This window comes from Alternaria metachromatica (genome assembly GCF_023757995.1).
Source record: "Alternaria metachromatica strain BMP 0045 chromosome Unknown scaffold_43, whole genome shotgun sequence".
NCBI classification, from domain to species: Eukaryota; Fungi; Ascomycota; class Dothideomycetes; order Pleosporales; family Pleosporaceae; genus Alternaria; species Alternaria metachromatica.
In genome coordinates this window covers 43,226-61,121 of record NW_026055534.1, presented here as the reverse complement: position 1 = coordinate 61,121, position 17,896 = coordinate 43,226, and the positions used below count along the sequence as shown (strand labels likewise).

At 52.7% G+C, this 17,896-nt stretch overlaps 4 protein-coding genes across 4 annotated transcripts; 1 reads left to right on the top strand and 3 right to left on the bottom strand.

The window, feature by feature from the left end:
* Positions 1–1,182: 1,182 nt before the first annotated feature.
* On the bottom strand, positions 1,183–3,758 carry J4E83_010261 (uncharacterized protein; the record flags this gene model as incomplete). Its single annotated transcript, XM_049337143.1, has 2 exons — positions 1,183–2,783; positions 2,831–3,758. 2 exons carry the CDS (start codon positions 3,756–3,758, stop codon positions 1,183–1,185), a joined length of 2,529 nt encoding a protein of 842 aa, XP_049183691.1.
* Positions 3,759–6,640: 2,882 nt separating this feature from the next.
* J4E83_010260 (uncharacterized protein) lies at positions 6,641–8,440 on the bottom strand (the record flags this gene model as incomplete). The annotated part of the gene is made up of 3 exons (XM_049337142.1): positions 6,641–7,802; positions 7,850–8,209; positions 8,274–8,440. 3 exons carry the CDS (start codon positions 8,438–8,440, stop codon positions 6,641–6,643), a joined length of 1,689 nt encoding a protein of 562 aa, XP_049183690.1.
* Positions 8,441–13,157: 4,717 nt separating this feature from the next.
* On the top strand, positions 13,158–14,852 carry J4E83_010259 (uncharacterized protein; the record flags this gene model as incomplete). The annotated part of the gene is made up of 1 exon (XM_049337141.1): positions 13,158–14,852. One exon carries the CDS (start codon positions 13,158–13,160, stop codon positions 14,850–14,852), a length of 1,695 nt encoding a protein of 564 aa, XP_049183689.1.
* Positions 14,853–15,038: 186 nt separating this feature from the next.
* Positions 15,039–15,888, bottom strand: J4E83_010258 (uncharacterized protein; the record flags this gene model as incomplete). The annotated part of the gene is made up of 2 exons (XM_049337140.1): positions 15,039–15,621; positions 15,710–15,888. 2 exons carry the CDS (start codon positions 15,886–15,888, stop codon positions 15,039–15,041), a joined length of 762 nt encoding a protein of 253 aa, XP_049183688.1.
* Positions 15,889–17,896: the final 2,008 nt, after the last annotated feature.

Genomic DNA, 17,896 nt, shown 5'->3' with positions numbered 1-17,896 from the left:
GCAATTGTTACTAGTGGGCTACGACTGCTGGGAAACGTTACAGCAGGCCTGCGTGGAGGAGGAAGGGGAAATATGCACGCTGATGTGGTTTGGGATGAAAGGGCGAGTGAGATGCGCCAAGCGGCCAGTCCGGCTCCCAAACCCTCTCACCAAAAAGCAAAGGCCTGCGAACGCCCATCTATCCCACACCCTCATCTCCTCTTAGCCGGCTGCAGCCCTATGTACTGCCGTCCCCATGCGCCCGTACGCAGCCGCCCTGAGCTGTCGCCCAACGTGCACATGCTAACATCCGCGACGCAGCGCGTATCGCACTGGGCGAGCAGGCGGTCAGCGCATTCACCCACTGCGACATGCTGCTGAACCACGACTGCTTGCTTTTGCGCCCGTACGACCATAGCGCTGTGCCGCACTCGAACTTGTCACGCCCATTAAAGCGCGGGATAGTGTCTCCGCACCCACACCCTCTCCACAATCAGCGACAAGGATGCATTGATTGTGCCGCGAGGTTCATGGGTGAATGTCGACCCCACCAGCTCGCATCAGGAGGGGTAGGGTACTCCTGGCAGGCCGTGGGCGAACCAGATGCAGAAGGTGACAATGTTATGAGAGCGTGACGACCATGTGCCGCTGGAGGAGCACTCCAAGTATCAAGCCTCCATGTTCCTACTGCCCGTGGTATGGCACGCGGTGCTTCGCCATGGCGTTGGTGGATGTCGTCTTGCCGAGGCTGAATGCATGCCAGGCAATGCTAGCACAATGTCTCCTGAACGCGTACATTCCGTGTCAGATTTTATGCAAACTCTCTAGAGTCAATGTAGCAAACTTAATTCTTCGTTGAGACAGAGTAAGCTGAACCTTGGATAATTCTAGACTCAATCTTAACATGTGCACTGTAAAAGAACTCTTTGTATCATCTAATACAGATAGTTGTAGCACTCGAAGAAACTACGTAACATACAACACAGCCCTTTCGTGGCTGCATTGCCTGTTAGGAGGATTCTTCGACTGCTACAACCACTAATCAAGATGTTATTCGATAGTCTCTAGCTGCGACAGATACTAACGTTGTCGATCATCGTACAGATACAGAGATATAAAAAGAAAAGAAAAGAAAGGGGGTATATACACCAAGCCGTCCAAACGCTATGCACAAATGAAGGTAAAGAAAAGTACACCCACGCTCTATAAGGCGTAGTTCTCGGCGTGGAGGAAAATCTCATCGCGCCCACTGTCACTCCACACACTCCTTTGGAGTTGCGCAATCGTCTCACTCACACTAACGCGCATGGTGGGGGGTCCGCAAACGAACACACACGTTCTGCGCCCAAAGTTCTTGCTCAGTCCCTTGAGCAGATATGGTATATCCGGGCGTCCGTACTCAGTGCTCCAGCCATCCTTCTTCTTGACGGCCGCAGGTAGAAATGCGAAGCGCATGAGGTTCTTTTGGAACTCAGTGGGTGTCGACGGGAAACCGAAGTCGAAACCCTGCCCGCCTTCGGTAGGGTTGTGGGAGATGTCCGGATTAATCGCGCCGGAACCCGAAGAGACGGCTTGACTGATGTCGAGGGACAGATTGCGTTCTTGACGTCGGGCAGCAAGGCCGCGTGGCGCAGGCGCTATAAGATCGGGGTTCGAGCTATGTGCTGATTCGGCAGAGTTTCGCCCGCTGTTGTAACTTGGACGTGGTGGTGCGAGGTGGCCCCGATTGATGGGGACCATGTGCGCTTGTGGAAGCGCTGTGATGCTGTCTTCGTTCTCGCGACGCAGTTCAGACTCCTTCTCTGGGTCTCCCTGTGCTTCGTCGCGGATAAGAGCCGAGTGTCGTTTTGAGGAAATACCGGAAACACCGGAAAGGCGGTGGTCGGCGATGTTCTGGAAAGCATCGTTGACCTTGTCGTGAAAGAACATCGACACAGGACGGGTAGGCGTCTTTGCGCTGACAAGTCCGCCGTGTAGGTTGCGCTTCGCGGCGGTAATGTAGAATTGGCACTCGACCGTCTCGGGAGGCGCATACTCGCGGCAGATGCGCAGTTCCTCTTTGAACCACTCCATGGTTTCGGGACGCTTGAGGGCCCAGATCACATGGATCTTTCGGGTAACAGCTTTGCCATCGCGCATCTTTTTGATAAGAGACAGCAACTGCGATACGATGGCAGTGATACCACTGCCTCCAGCAATGAGTACGACGTCATCAAATGCCTCAATACGCCTCTGCATGCCTCCATACGGACCATCGACAAAGGCACGGTATGTGTGCCATGGGCCGTGATCGAGAGCGTTGTTGAGGACCTTCCTCGTGAAGCCGCCGAATGGGCGGAAGACGAGGACCATGTCCCGGTAGCCCTCGCCGTACTCCGAAGGGAAGTCCTCGCTGCATAGCGAAGCGATGGTGAAGGGGTGGTTTTCGAAGACCGAGATTCCAGGCATGCGGAGATAGACGTACTGTCCAGGTCTCCACCGCATCTTGGTTGGGATGGTGATCTTGATGGCGTTTTCTGGCATGAGCGTCACGGCGGCCTCATCGCCAATAAGCCAGGATAGCTGGCCTGGGCGAGTCCAGTTCAGATAGAACAGGCGCATGAAGTAGGAGAGGAGCCAGATTCCCAGAGTTGACAGTAAGTAGTGCCATGACGTTAGGTAATTGTTGCAATGCCAGAACATCATTCCGAGGAAGACAATGGCAACGGGTACGTGCAGAGCCACGAACAGTTCGTACATTCGGTGGCGGAGAGGCGCAATAGAATGCGTACATAGGAAGCACAGTGGCACGAGTGCTGCAATACCTGAGAATTGTCAGTACTTGATCCGTTATTGAAGAGGGTAGTCGTACCAGTTCCGTAAATGTACATCCCGCTCTGTTGCTGAAGCAGCTGCTGGAACGCTTGCTGCGCGCCCTTCTCCCAGACGGGTGTGACGTAGAAGGGGACAGTGTGCAAGATGCTCAGCAACAGGCAGATGTACGCCGCCCATCTGTGCAACACATTCAATCGCTCATGGCTAATGCCAGTGATCATTGAGATGAGATTTGCCTTGGTTGCAAGCGCAACGATCCATGGCATCAGTGCCACGGCCATCATGCCTGAGCGAACGGCCAATGGAGGCGAACCATAAGCGATACTGTCCCAGAACAGTGGTTGCGGAAGGGTGCAGTATAGAACTCCAAGGATCAGAGCTAAGAACACTATCACGACGATAGCCAAAGATGGGAACACGATTGGCCTCCATCCCTTCTTGACCCTGATCTGTGGAATTGGCCGGTAGAAGATGAACCGGAAGAACGCCACCAGGTTGTTGATCGGCCCGACAGAAGAAACGCTGGATTGTTGTTTTGGCGCGCTGGGTAGCGGGCCTTCGCGAGGAAAGAACTTCATGGTGGACTTGTCAGTATCAAGTACCGACATTTCGTAATCTGTGTCGGGAGAGGATGTCGTCGAGGACTGTAATACCTCTTCTTGGTGTAGTGCTGTCCGGATCTTGTCCGTGAATAGATGATAGTATCGCATCAAGGCTGCGATGACGAGCAGAGGTATGCAAAAGTAGACATATGCGAGCGCATATTTACCACTTTTGTTCCACGGGTCCACGGTGTTGGCTTCTATGAGACCAGCTGGGCTTGTGCTGTTGAAAGGTATGTTCACACGTCGAAGCAATGCCGAGACGGACTCGACAATCTCTCTTTCTGTGTGCGACACTGCCACGCCCAGCTGCTCCATGGCCACACCCGTCCGCTCCACGAGAGCTTCCCGAAGGACCGGCATATTCGCGTCGTTGAGTTTGTTTTCGCAACAATTGGCGTGGTGGTCGTGAAACACTTCTGCCAGCAGAAGCCGGAATACTGCGGGAATGCGTCCTAGGCCAACGGATATTGATTTGGGGTAGCAGAGGCTTAATGAACATCCGGGGGTCCGTTCCTACATGGGTACCGAGATGTAGGATTTGCTGTGACAATGCGTGCAAGGTGCAGCGGAACCTGGATCCGGGGGTGTGTCCTACGGTGGCGCAGAGGTTCCCGTGTAGCAACGACTTATCCACCGCTTAATCCGACATACAATGCGATAAAGGCGATTAAAGATGTTTGGTATAGTCGCAAACGGGTACGAACAAACAAAAAAAGACGTAACAGCGAAATGCTTATGTTCAGATACCGTGCGCGAGCAGCAGTCCGGTTCCTTAAGTTCCATGCGCAAGTGGAGTGCGGGTGACTCGCAAGGGTAAGAACCGTCGTATCGTGGCAGCAAATGGTAAATGATATTCAACCGCTCACCAGAACCCGCGCTATTGGGCCAAGGTGTGATAGCAAGTCAAACAGGGGTCCCTAAAAGAGAAATGACGGATCCAAAGCGCCGTCACATTCGCGGGCTGCAGCAATACACATTAAATTGTCGGAGGGCTGCTATCGCCTCGCTGCGCACTGCGCATCATGCAGGATCAGCGCTGTGACTGGCGAGTGGCGGTCCGTCATGGAAGCGGACCGGCCTTGGTCATCCTTTTCGGGCGGGAGGCGCTCTCGGTTGCAGCGGACATCGCCATTCGATCTGTGCCCGTTTCTTACATGCTGTTCATCTCCAGAACGTCCTGGAGGTGTTGCACTGCATCAACGTCCCAACCCCCTCCTTACCGAGTTTCCATCTGATGTGAGACAACTCGTCATCGTAGGGCCATAGCATAACTCGCTCAACAACCTAGTGTCATAGCGTGTTAGTATAGGTACCAAGACGCACCTCGCAACCGTATCACAGACTTCAGGGTTCCCGCCCCTCGGTAGCTCAGGTCCATCTGGTGGACCTGAATGGGCTGGCCTTTCGTTCGCATGACCACAGATTGGGCGAATTGGGCGACTGAAGCCCCGAGGCCAGCAGCCCTGCTGGAAAGACTTGCAGCGAATGCATGGGAAAAAGCAGGCCGGTGGAGCGGGGTGCATTGGTGATGCGAAGCTTTGACTGGGTATCGATCTAGGTTTTAAGCGCTGACGATCCGGATCAGGATTAGCGCAAAGCCAAGCTTTCGACGAGGACACCGCGCTCGGTCCTCGTTGGTTGGAACAATTCATCCGACACTTCACACCACGAAGGACACTACAGCACGAGCGTTGAAGCTCGGTAGATCGCTGGAAAAGCTCATGAAAAGAGTCGGTCAAGTCGGTCAAGGGTCTGATCGCACGGCGTGGGTCGGTCCACCCTTCTTCCCGTTCCATCTCTGGGCAGGAGTGGGTCCTCTCTATCGCGAAGTTCTGCCACGACTCGGTTCTGATCTCAGATTCGCCAAACGACAAGATGCGGTCACAGCCCGGCATCAGTAAGGTCCACCCTTCCTTGAAAAGATATTGTCACCGTGATACAGTCATACCCTCATACGCAGACTCTTTCCCCTGCATGACCTTCAGAGTGCTCAAGCGGACCAGAGCAGACCAGTCGCATATCTCTGCTTGCAAATACACAAACACAGACTCCAGCATCTTGCAGCCTTTAGGCGCCCAACGACCACCTTGCCGGCCGCCCCGCATGTTGACGTACATGGACGATGCGTAGCCGCCAGCCCTACAACCCTCAGCTTACCCAATGCGATCAGATTAGTGTGAGAACCGATAATCCAAATTGCCGGATCTTCAGGTACCGCTATGCTTCCAGATTGTCTACGCGCTCAACTACGTGCGGTGGGGTTGGTGGCTGCAACTCTAATCGAACGTGTCAAGTTGCCACGATGTAGCAAGCCCGACGTCTTGGGTGGCGTGCAGTCTGAGCGCTTGGATGATGTCGTGGGCGTCTCGATGGGCCTGTTGGCGCTTCAAGCGTCTTCGAGAAGTGTGGCGATGTAGATCTTGCTCGGTATACGTTGACGTGCAGCAGACAATGTGGGCTCAGCCGAACCGAGCGCGCGTATATTCAGTTGAGTACAGTGTTATCTTGTCGAACCGCCCCAGTAAGATGATGTCAGTTAAACCCATGGAAAGGTATTGAACTGCCAACATCCGGCAATGTCGGACGCTGTCGCACTGGGTGTCCCGTATGACTACACTGGAACGTGCTGCAGATTTCAACTTTGCCTCCCTTACGCAACTCTAGCGTTTCCCGAGCTGAGCATCATTGACTGTTCTGATTTAGAACTTGCGCCCCGCGTGCACATCGGTGTCGCTTGAGCGCGGCAATTTATCCTATCTTACATGCAGGACATGTTTCGAAACATCCGCCCAATTGTAAAGCTGCATCGGAGCGAGCGAACGTGGTCTAACGGCGCTGTGCATGCATACTCATATATTTCCACTCGCCTGGGTTCCTGTCACGTATCACGATCTTCAGACGCTGTTCGTGGATTCTCGACGAGTTTTTTTCGCTTGTTCAGGCCACGTCGTGCTGTGTCACGACCATCATAGCGATCTAATTATGGCCGACGTCGTTTCTCAATGTTATCCCTGGAACAGGAGCATATGATTAGGGTACTTCAAGGAGCCGAGTATGCTCCTCAGCTTTGGAGCAAGGGTTAATGATGTGTCCTGTTCTGCATGTCTGGATGCGGGTGGGAGTTTCAATGCGGCACAGCGAAGTCGACATTTAGGATGAATATGGACGCAGTATGATCATTGTCGATAAGCTGACACTGGTATGAACATCGAACTTCTCTTGAGCTCTATAACTCGCTACAGTTACATCTCCGCATGCGTCGCAATGCCCCACTTCTCCAATAAGTTATGCCTATGCCAGTAGCTGCGGTACTGCTTTCCCCAGAAGAAGAATACAGGGGTCGTGATAATCATGGCTCCAGCCAGACCTGCAAAGGTATAAAACACAACCGCTGGCCCGTCGCTGGCCGCCCAGTCATTGACGAAGTATGAGAAGGCATAGAACAAAAAGTTCTTGAACACCATGTTCATGATGAAGACTTCTGAGCTGATGTCGCGGAAGGAGTCCAAGACGTACGAAGACGCCGCGATGGCGGCTATGACGATGCCGAAAAGGTCCATACCGTGGAAGAAAGCTGTGAGATAGTATGATTTGCCTTCCTCTGCGTAAAAACCGAAGAGGCACAAGCCAATGACGATTGTTACGGATGGAATCATACCGAGTAGGCGATATTCCGGCTCGTACACACCCTTATTTTTCTTCGCGCACCACTTGATAAGTGGGTCGAGTGTCGCACCAAGGAGAAGGGATCCCAGAAGACCACCAAGGAATGGACCCAACGAAAGGTAACCCACGCCAGCTGCGCTGAGCAAGTATGGAGGAGCCATGAAGATCTGGGCCATGACGTACGATTGCGCGACAAAGAAAGCAGTGAGCCCTCCAGTCACTATGACCATCCAGAGCACAGCCAAGTTTGTACAAACAGCAAAGGGGGCGATGACAAGTTGCAGAAGGTTATCGTTCGAGTAGGTTCCAGTGAAAATGGCCAGTTCCTGTACGAAGGTTTTCTTCGGGCGCATGGCAGGCGGTGAGGTAGTTGCTGTCTCGATCTGCACCATGTCGTCGCTTCCGGCTTTCTCGTCGTCTCCAGCGTGTCTTTTCTCGACTGCAGCGAGATCGGCGAGGTTATCGTTCGATAGTTCGTCGATATCATACCGATGGTCGCGGTTGTAGTTGGTCTCCGGGACGAAGAAGAAGAGCAAGATTACTTCAAGGGCCGTGAAAGGAATGAGCATGTGGAATAGATACCGCCAACCGAGATTTGTTGCGATAGGCCCGACGATAATGGCAGAGAAGTTCGATGCGGCGCCCAATATGAACTGGATGAGTGTCATGAATCCACCGCGCTGGTGGACAAAGAAGAGGTCGCCGATCATGGCGACTACGAGAGACTCGAAAGCTGAGCTATTAGAAGTCAGCACATGGCACCCCATGGAAGCTATTATACGCACATGGAACCTCCTTGAATGATGCGTCCAGCTAAGAGGCCCTCATAGCTGTATGCAGCACTGCCTATCACAGTCCCAAGTAGGCCAAAGAGCGACGCTACCAGAAGCTGAGGGCGCTTTCCATACTTCCTGGACAAAGCACTGACGATGGGTCCAACACCACCTGTCACCAGCAGCATATATCCCGAGATGACTGTGATGTCGCCGACGCTTTTTCCGAAGTCTGCCGCGATGACTACGAGTGCGGGTGACAGAAGAGGAGCTAGAACAGCAGCGTATAGCACAGAGCCATATGCGACGATGACCATAATGGTCATCTTCTTGGTGTACGACCAGTTCAAGGGATCATTGGGGTCTTCGGAGCTACGTGATGTCAACTATGTTACGACTGGACTACGCCGAACAATTCTTCTGCAGGCACACATACGGTTGAGGTATCAAGATGACGTCTGCATCTCTACCAGTGCCACGTTTCAACGTCGCAGCTGCCACTGTTCCTTCGGCAACAGGTAGAGTGTTTTGTTCTTCGCTGAGGACGACAGTCGCCGGCACATGGGCAAGGTGCTTGTCCTCGACGATACCGAGGAAACCCATCGCGACGGTTGTACCCGCACTATGCTATTGAAAATTTCCGAAAAAGTAAAAGAAGGATGAAGCGAAAAGCAATGGAAGGATTCCGAGGAACAATTCCAGGATGCAGCTGTCAACAACGTGGGACGGCGCGCGTTATGAACGATCGGCATCCCCAAGTTTCGTCGACCTCCACGACCAGGGGTAGCGTGCGCCTTCTGGGGTTCAGTGTTCAAGATGTGGTCTCTGCGACCCCCGCACAACTCTCTCTCATCTGAAGCCCCACAGGGGCCGGCATTTCATAGGCTTTTGCGTGCCAATATTGGGGAATGCCTTGTCGACAAACGCACGTCTAGGCTGGCCTTGCATCTTATCTGGTCTATAGGACGCAGGGCCGAAAACGGTGCATGCACATGCATCTCAGATGCGTTTAGCCTGATTGTGTCGTCATACAAAAGTATTGGATATCATCAAAAGTGAGCGTTGGAGGGTAATGAAGACGCGAAACTGCACAAGAGGTGCGCATTCTACAGGAAACTTTGGCCGTCGCGTCCTGCGAGGACGGGACGCAGCTGCCAATTTTGCGGAGAGCACGCTAGCTACCCCGCAGAGCCCCACAGCTGAGACTTAGCGCGTGAATTGCCTAGCCGTGCGTGTCCGAGCAGCGCCTCGCGAGTTTCGCAGTCTTGGTGGCGTCTTCTCCAACTCCTTTCTTCACTTATCGAGATATCGCAGTCGTCACGCTAATCTCGAGTTCCGCCGTTCCCACGGGGCGAATGTGGTCGACTGTACTTGGTGTTACGGCCGACACCCGCTGCGATGTTGTCCCGGCAGACTTTACACGTTTGGACGCCGAACCACGTCAGCGAGGTCCACCAAACCCACATGGGCATGTTGGTTTGTCCTCGACATCTGTTGCCTGGCTCGGTTGCTTTCCCGCGAACAAGAACACAGTAACAAGCGTTCGCAAAGAACAGTCGATCCCCAACAAAGGTCCGTATCATGTCGCAAATCGGGCCATCATCTTCTTCCTTGAACGCTCTACTTGACTGCATGGCCATTGGGGCAGGATTCGTGAGACACATGTCCAACACGTGGTATGCGAGGCGACATGGAGGGTACAGATCGGAGCCGTGGTGCTAACAACACAGACGTACTGCAAGTGCTTTGCTACTCGTCCGCGTCGCGAAGAATGGTATATCCAATCGCGTGCGCGACAAATCTCATAGTAGCCGAATAGTATGCCAGCAACAACACTTTCGCTGACTCAGAGTGGCATGTACCATGGATCACTCTCGGCAGAGTCAAAATACAGGTACAAATGCTGAGCGTTTGAGTATTTCTGCAAGACATTGTTCTTACCTCCTTGTCTCTCTCTCATACTCATATCCTGCCCAACTCACTCGGACACTATGGACTCACTACTCCACACTCCCGGCTCCGCAGCAGAGGCTGCACCAGACAATATATGGAAAGCCCAACGCCTATACCAGTTCCTCCTCGAGAACATAGCTTTTGCGTATGGAGTAAGCCAGGAAGCACTTCTCGAGGCACTTGCTTCAGAACATCGGCTGTATCTACCACTCAGCGGGAAAGTGAGGCCTGTCATAATATCTCCGACAACGGAACAAGAGCGCAAGGAGTACCTGCCTCTCTGCAAACTCATACGGGCCTCCCGAAGACACGTTCGACTCGGCCAGTACAGCTTAAATACAGACTCGGACTATCACATCCTATACCAACAACTCGTCCTTCCCTGCCAGGCATTGGAACTGTGTCCATCGTACGTCGGCTCATGGATTGCAGACTACAACGACCATCAATTCAACCCTACGAAACGTCTCGCAACTTACCTTTACGATGACTGCGCGCGTATACGAGTATTCGGCCATACATTGCCATTTCCGGTCGTGTGGTACTCTGCAATTTTGCAGACGAAGCTCACTGCTGACGACGTCTTCGTCGAAGACTTCCCGCCGAATGAAAGGACTCAGTTGCTTCTGGGTTCCGCCATAGCACGCTTTGGAGGCAAGCACTTTCGCTTTCGAAGACTTCGACCTCAGAGGAGGATATTACATTCTAAGCTGGGAATGGAAGAACTTCTCAGACTTGTCCTGAGGTACGACGATGCGAGGCATGAGGTGGGTTGGTTGAGATAACATCACGAGCGACGTGGTGGCTCAGCCAGAGAGTCAGACAATGTGCTTGTACCCAATGTTGCGCAATTAACAAGGATGGTCTGCGCAATCATGCGGAACAAACCAGAAGAATAGCGATGGTATAAGCAGCCTTTCGTCTACCCGAGGGGAGGCACTGGCTTAGCTCGATTCTGACCCAATGTCTCGAATGTGGCGGACCCCTACTCCTAGCCCCGTAAGGTCTTCTACGCCACCAAACACTACGACTCCAACACCAGTCTCGATACTACCTCCAATACAACATACATATGTCCTTCTCCGCCTCTCAACACAAGAATACGCCGGCTGTCACGGCAGTCAAAACATCATAGCCTCAGAACCGGAAGCACTCCACGTAACACCATCCTATCACGTAGCTTGTCAACTTCTCCAGCTACATAAAAGGAATACGACGGATTTTCGCAATGACTATGCATATTGTCGAATTTCCTACATGTACTCTCCCCCACCCTCTTCCGAAGTCGAAGGTTGCGACATCACCCTTGTGAGCCGGTTCACGGATGCGCCAAAAACGATTGTACGCTTTCGAATCCAAAGGGTAGAAGTAGTGCGTGAAGTGGACGCCTTTGGGCGCAGAGTATAGCGAAGACACTCGGAATCCCACACGAAAGAAGCGCACGAGCTTCGTATAGGCTCTTTCGGGCGAGCGATGTTGCCAAGGAAGTTAGTAGATGGTCTGCTGACGGTGGTGCGTGAGGGAAGTGGCTGTGCGTAGATAGTGCAAGCATGTATGTGTCAATATCAGTTGTATGATTGCGTTAGAGTTGCCAGACGCCTACAAAGACGCTGTTCAGTGCGTTTCAACATCCAAACCGACGTGTGTATTCCAGGGCTGACTTTGCGCGTGGAATCCTGAACATGATTTGACTATCTAGATCACAAATGGATGTGGTAGCAACTCCTCTCGGACGATGTGCTCATTGACCTCATAGCCCCGAATAAGGCTACCCGAGACATCATCGGTAAGGCGTTAACGGAGGTGCGCGTCAGAACAGAGTTCAGACAGCTGGGGCGAGTTACAAGCGTGAAGCATTTTTCCACGTCGTACATATCAGTGCATCCAAGGGTACTTTTCGCTGCGCCGTCGTCGACTATACTTTCATGGAAAGTGCAAGAGATGTCACATACGCGCCAAGAGAACACGGCCAAGATCTCTAGCAAAAAGGACCTGGCAATATGAACCTGGAAGAATTGTGATTTGGACTTCTGTGATGGTCAGTTTGAAAGGAAGCATTTGCAGAAGAGATGGGCGTACCTTGGGTACAAGATGGACTATGCTACCACATATCAAGGTACCGGGCTATAGGCTCGCGTTTCTCGTTGCTTCTAGATCTCTGAACCGCTATCGAGTCACTCTACGAGGAAGCTCGTGTTTCGTTAGGAGGGCGCCTGACATAGGATGCCCTAGAGGTACTCGGTGTGTTGTATGTTAGCAGATGTTAATATTGGCTACATCGAATACCTTCCGGGTGAGTCGTGTCGCTACATAACACTAGTAAGCAAATTCAGAATTCTGGTAATCATCGCTCATAAAGGCAGTAATACGCTGCCAAATTCTGTGCGTCCCAAGCACGGAGAGTTCTTCAGCTGATGCGGCTCATCTATCGCGTTGACTGCGTTCGTGCGAGGGTATGGCTGAGAGTGGCATCTTCTCCCAAGAAGGCATCACAAGAATATGGTAGCATACTCACGAAGGCTGATGCTGGGCTTTACGGCCTTCTGTACTAGCTCGATCATCAAGCTCGCCAAGTATTCCGAAGACATCCAGGCTCACTTTATACCTAGGTAGCTCAATCTTTCCGAGTGCACTCACGAGATCAAGTCGGGCCGTTGGATAGGTAGAGTAGCGTTTTCATTGTTCCTGATGCTAGTTTGTCATCATGTCAATGGTCTATACTCTAATCAGTGTCGCGAAGGACGACAGGCTCATGTATCAATTCAGTATCCTCATTCGCGATGACCCTGTAGTCGGCAAGCCCACCTGTAATCTGATATTTTCTTGTGTGCTTTCGGAAATATCTCACTGCTAACTATGAAGATGAAGGATGAGCAGTGAATGGCAGAAGCTTCCGGCGATGCACGTGATATCGCGCCCGCCCACAGTCCGTGCCCGTCGCGCCTTCCTCGCAATATTGACCCCACAAACAAAGCCTGATCTGCCAAATTACCTCACAGAACGAAGACGGTGACTGCCAGTCGCTATCTCACCAGTGATGGCGCGCGGAAGACGCGCTAAGGCCGCCGCCTATCACTGTGCGATATGTGAGCAGTCCTTCTCCAGCAAAGCTGAGCTCAACCACCACACTGCCAATCACGACGACACCAGCACTGCGAAGCTGGTGTGCGCCACCTGCGGCTGGTATTTCGACGATTCGCACGCCCTCGAGCTCCATCAGATACAGAGCAGTCACGTACCTCCCCAACCAGCATCTACGAACTTGACAACGGCGCTTACCCCGTCGATCGACGAAATGGCGGTTCACTGCGATCGTTGCCAGAAGCAGTTCGTTACTCAGAAGCAATTCAGTAATCATCGCAGCAACATGGCGAGTGCGTGCGCCGACTGGAAGCACCCCACAACAAGGCCGCAGCCACCGACACCCGCTGTAGTTGCCCCGGGGTACGTTGACCTCGACAGACCCAACGACGAGCCATCTGTAGTCCCCAACTACGATGATGGCGCATCATCATCATCTGACTCCGTCGATAGCGATGTCGGCATCAAGTGCAACGACTGCAAGCGCACCTTCCGCTCCCTGGGCCACTACAACAACCACATGCTAGGTTGCACTCCTGTATCGACGACCACACAAGTCCGCGAGGTGCTCCCGGTTACCGGGTTGGGTAGCTCTCCAGTCACCATAAACCAGATGAGGGCTGCAAACGCACCTGTACTGGCACCCCGAGCCCCGATTTCGTCTAATGTATCCTCCACGCATACCAGCAATCCGGCCGCTTTTGCATGCGATACCCGTGGTTGTGATCGTTCCTTCAGGTCCGAAGCCGGCCTCAAACAGCACAAGCAGGACGCTCACGGTGTCGGAGGTCAGGCATTGAACTTGGCCGGCCGCGACTCATGGATGCTCAGCAATCGCGAGCGAGAACGAATGCGGCAAGAAGGTTTGCTTCAACAAACTCCTTCCTCTCGAGGTCGTGGCGGCCAAGCAGGTCGTCCAGCCCCTCGTGGAGCACCTCCCCGTACTTGGGGGGCTCTCTCTTCAACCAGACCATCCGTGCAGCAACAGCAATCTGCCTTCGCTCGTCCAATGCCGCAGCAACCTCGCTTGCCAGTCCAACAACCTCCTCCTGCCCCCAACAGCATCAACATGGGCGGCATTGCGGAGCTTGACCAGGCCAAATCTATTCAGGCGAAGACACAACGCTTGCTCATCCAATCAGATGTCTTCATTCTACACGATGGAAAGGTCAACGCCTGCGATATTATGTGGACTCGGATCGGTGCCGCCAAACAGTACGACGTGGTTACGATGCTCGACGGCCTGTGCCATCTCCCAAAAATGCTACAAGGCGAATACATACCTCCTCCAAAGGCATTGAAAGAAGATTACAAGGCCACGTATCTGTCAAGCGACTTCAAAGCCTCCCCCGAACGCAACATGGCCAAACCAGGCCTTGGCGCAGTCGCCATCTCATGCAGCAAAATCCTGCTAGCAAACGGCTGCCCCGAGGTTGTCAAGATAGCAGCTGTTGATCTGATCACTTGCCGAATCCTTATGAACCACCTTGTCTGTACTGATCCGCACGCAAAAGTCAAAGATTGGTACTCCTCGGTCACCGGATTGTTTAGTTGGGACGACATGGAGGGAGCTCGAAAAGCCGGGTACAAGATCTTCAAGGGCTGGGCGGCAGCACGGGACGCGCTACACAGGTTCGTCGACAAGGAGACCATCATCGTTGGCTGCAACCTGCGTTCGGATCTAGACGCTCTCCGTATGATCCATGGACGCGCCGTCGATATCGCCAAGGTCGTTGAGAAGGCTGCTCAGGGTCCGGTCAGCAAGGCGCAGCTAGCACTGGATGGCTTGTGCCGCGATTTTCCTGAGATCAAGCTCAAGAGCGACCCCGAGTATGGCCGGGACAGTCTGATGAACGCTTTTGCGGTACGTGAGTTCGGCTTGTGGGCGCTTAAGAACGCCGATAAGCTCGGCATGTTGGCGAAAAAGAGGAGTCGAGAGTATCAGAACGCTATGCCAAAAGTTGCTGTTGCAGGAGCTTGATGAGATACGCAGAGTTTGAGACAGACAGAACAGATAGGATTACGACAACCAATGCAAAGAAATGAAACCACTTACTGATGATTGCTGTGATGTAACATGTGCACTGCAGACAACATCAGTACGAAAACCAATATCTAACAAGGTCCGAAGGCGATGCAGACTCCTGGGTGATTCTCATGAAGATACCTACGACTTCTCGTTCTTCTCCTCTTGTTCCTTCTCCACAACATCCACCACAAACGCACCACCCAGCAAAATCGCCGGCTCATCAATACTATGATGCTCATAGCTCAGCGTCCCCACACCACCGGCCTCCAGGATCAAGCTAGGATTCTCCTCCAACCTCTTCCCCACCCACCTCGCCGCAAAGCTCCTCAAAATATGCCCATGCGCCACAATAAGCACATCATTCGGCTTCCCATCCTTCCCAAACTTGCCCTTGTGATACTTCTCCCTCAGCTCCTTGATCAGCTTATCCAGCCTCTCCGTCACATCCTCCGGGCTCTCGCCGCCTTCGCACCCGTCTTTCCATATGTCCCAGTCAGACCCCAATCCGCGTTTCTCGCGGTCAGCTTTTATTTCCGAGGTCACGCGGCCTTCGTAGTCGCCGTAGTCCCATTCTCGGACTGCTTCTGTTACTTCGATTGTGGCGTGTGTGCGGATGTCCGGCGTGTGCGGTTTTGAGGCGTCGTGCCAGGGGTAGCGTTCTTTGCAGCCGAGGTTTAGGAGTTCGAGGGTGCGTTGGGAGCGCGTGCGGGGGGAGACGTAGCTGTGTGGTGTGGGGTCAGTGTCTGAGAGTTTTGGGGTTTCTTGGGTTGTTGTATCTGGGGAGTTTGAAGAAGGGGGTTTGGTCGTACATGTGGGCTAGGTTGCTCGGCACGATCAATCTGTCGTCGCCGACGAGCGCTTTGCCAGTGGCTTTTACACGCTTCTCGCCGTTTTCGGTGAGTGGAATGTCGGAAACTCCTGTATGGCGGCCGTTGAGCGACCATTCTGTTTCGCCGTGGCGGATTATGAAGACTCGTGGATCGGGCATTGTGTCTAGTCGTAGACCTGCTGTTGTGGCTGCTGGAAGAGGAAGATCGTAGTGACGAGACGCGACGCGCAGGGAATGTCTCAATTAGGAAGTTCAATGGTGAAAGCGCGTGCAGAAGATGAGGTCGCAAGCAACGTTACGAAGGTAAAGTCTAAGAAAAGCGTGGAATGAAGTATGCAACCATCACGGCAGCTACCGGAGCTCAGTCCGTAGGTATGACGTTGGTATGGGGAATTATTTAGCATGGTGGGGCGTGCCAGGGACGTGTTGGAGCTACCCCACCATATTCGCTACACGCGCCTTGTCATGCTTCGACGCGCATAGTAAGCTTTGGTCATCGCATTGTTGAGAAGCTTGAATGTAAGATGGCTTCGAGCATATGGTGAGCGCATTCACTTCTGCAAAGGGAAGGAGAAAGTGGCGCGAATGTAAGAGACGAGCGTGAGGTATCTTGGCTAAGATTTGGTGTAAAAGTAGAACTGCTCCCATTCTGAAGATGCCTGGGCAGATATAAACGCGAAGACACCTGTGTGCTCTTCATCTAATCGCGTGTGAAAGCTGACCCATTTCTTTACTCTGCTACAAGGGCGTCGTTTGGCACACACTGGAAGTACCATTCTAGCAAACATCAGTATCGTAGCAAAGGAGTGACGCATTAGTGTCCACATACCGTTCTGTTCCACGCATGTTGAGCCCTTCTCGCAAACCGTGCAGCCGTCCCAAGGCTTAGTGTAATCCCAACCTCCGCACTTGTAGTAAGCAGGCACTGGGCATCTCGTGCTGCTTGGGCCAGTCTCTTCACCGGTGGTCTGTGTGGGCTTCTCGGTAGTCTTTGTAGTCGTCTTGATAGTAGTCTAACTAGGTTAGTATATATTCGCGATGAGGGACTACAATGACTGACCTTTGTCGGGGTAGGCTCTGGCTTCTTGCTAGTCGTGGGCGGTTCAGGCTTCTTGGTCGTAGTGGTTGACGTTGGTGCTGGCTTCGTACTTGACTTGGGTGGTTCGGGCTTCTTTGAAGTAGTTGTAGGTGTTGGCTCTGGCTTCTTGCTTGATGTGGTTGGCTCGGGCTCGGGCTTCTTGGTCGTTGTCGTTGTGACTTTGCTTGTTGTTGGCTGTGGAACACCCGATGTAGGCCGGCTGATGTTGTCGGTGCAACGACCCCCAATGCAGGTTATGATGTACGTCTGGCGCGGCACAATGTCGACATGGTTATTTGCTGGCGCCTGTTACTATGTCAGTATGAAACACTCTTGCGAGTAACGAGTTACATACCGCAAAGCATACTGCCGAGAGGCTTGTCAAAAGCGCAAGCGTGGTAAGCTGCATGATGGTTTGATAGTCAGATAATGATATGTTCTTGAACGAAGATGCTGCCCCAGATGAAGGACCTGGATTCTTGGGACACCGACAGCTTCTTATACCCACGAGCTTGTGCTACTAGTCAGTTCAAGTCTAGGAAGTCAATGACAGGCTCAATGATAGCTTCGTGGCTCCTGTTCTGAACACCCGCGGCTCCATTGTAGACATGCAGTCTGGCCAGGGCCAAGCTCAGATACGAGGCCATCCTAATCTGCTCTTGCATTCGCCTATATTGTGGCTAGCGAGTTTGTGTGCCATTGTGACGGTACAGGCAATGTCAAGCATGGCGAGATCTCATCCAGTCAGCCAAACACGACAAAGCACTCAAAAAACGCATTTGAAAGCCTTGGACATATAGAATGCGCTGCGATCTATGGAGGAGGTATCCGCATTTGTTGCTGTGTGTTGTAGAGCGTTTCTTAGACGGTTTACCCACGATACAAAGCTACAAGCCTTGCACGAAAAATCCTTGCCTAAAGGCAAATCGAAGCTCGCCTGCGTTGCGAGATGCTTCGCGACTGTCGTTGATGCTATTCTTATCCATGGCCACGCTTATAGACTGGGATACGTTTTAGCCGCAAATTGATACCCAGTCGACCCATGTCCCAACACCAGACTCACACTCACTCCAGAGCGATCGTGATTCG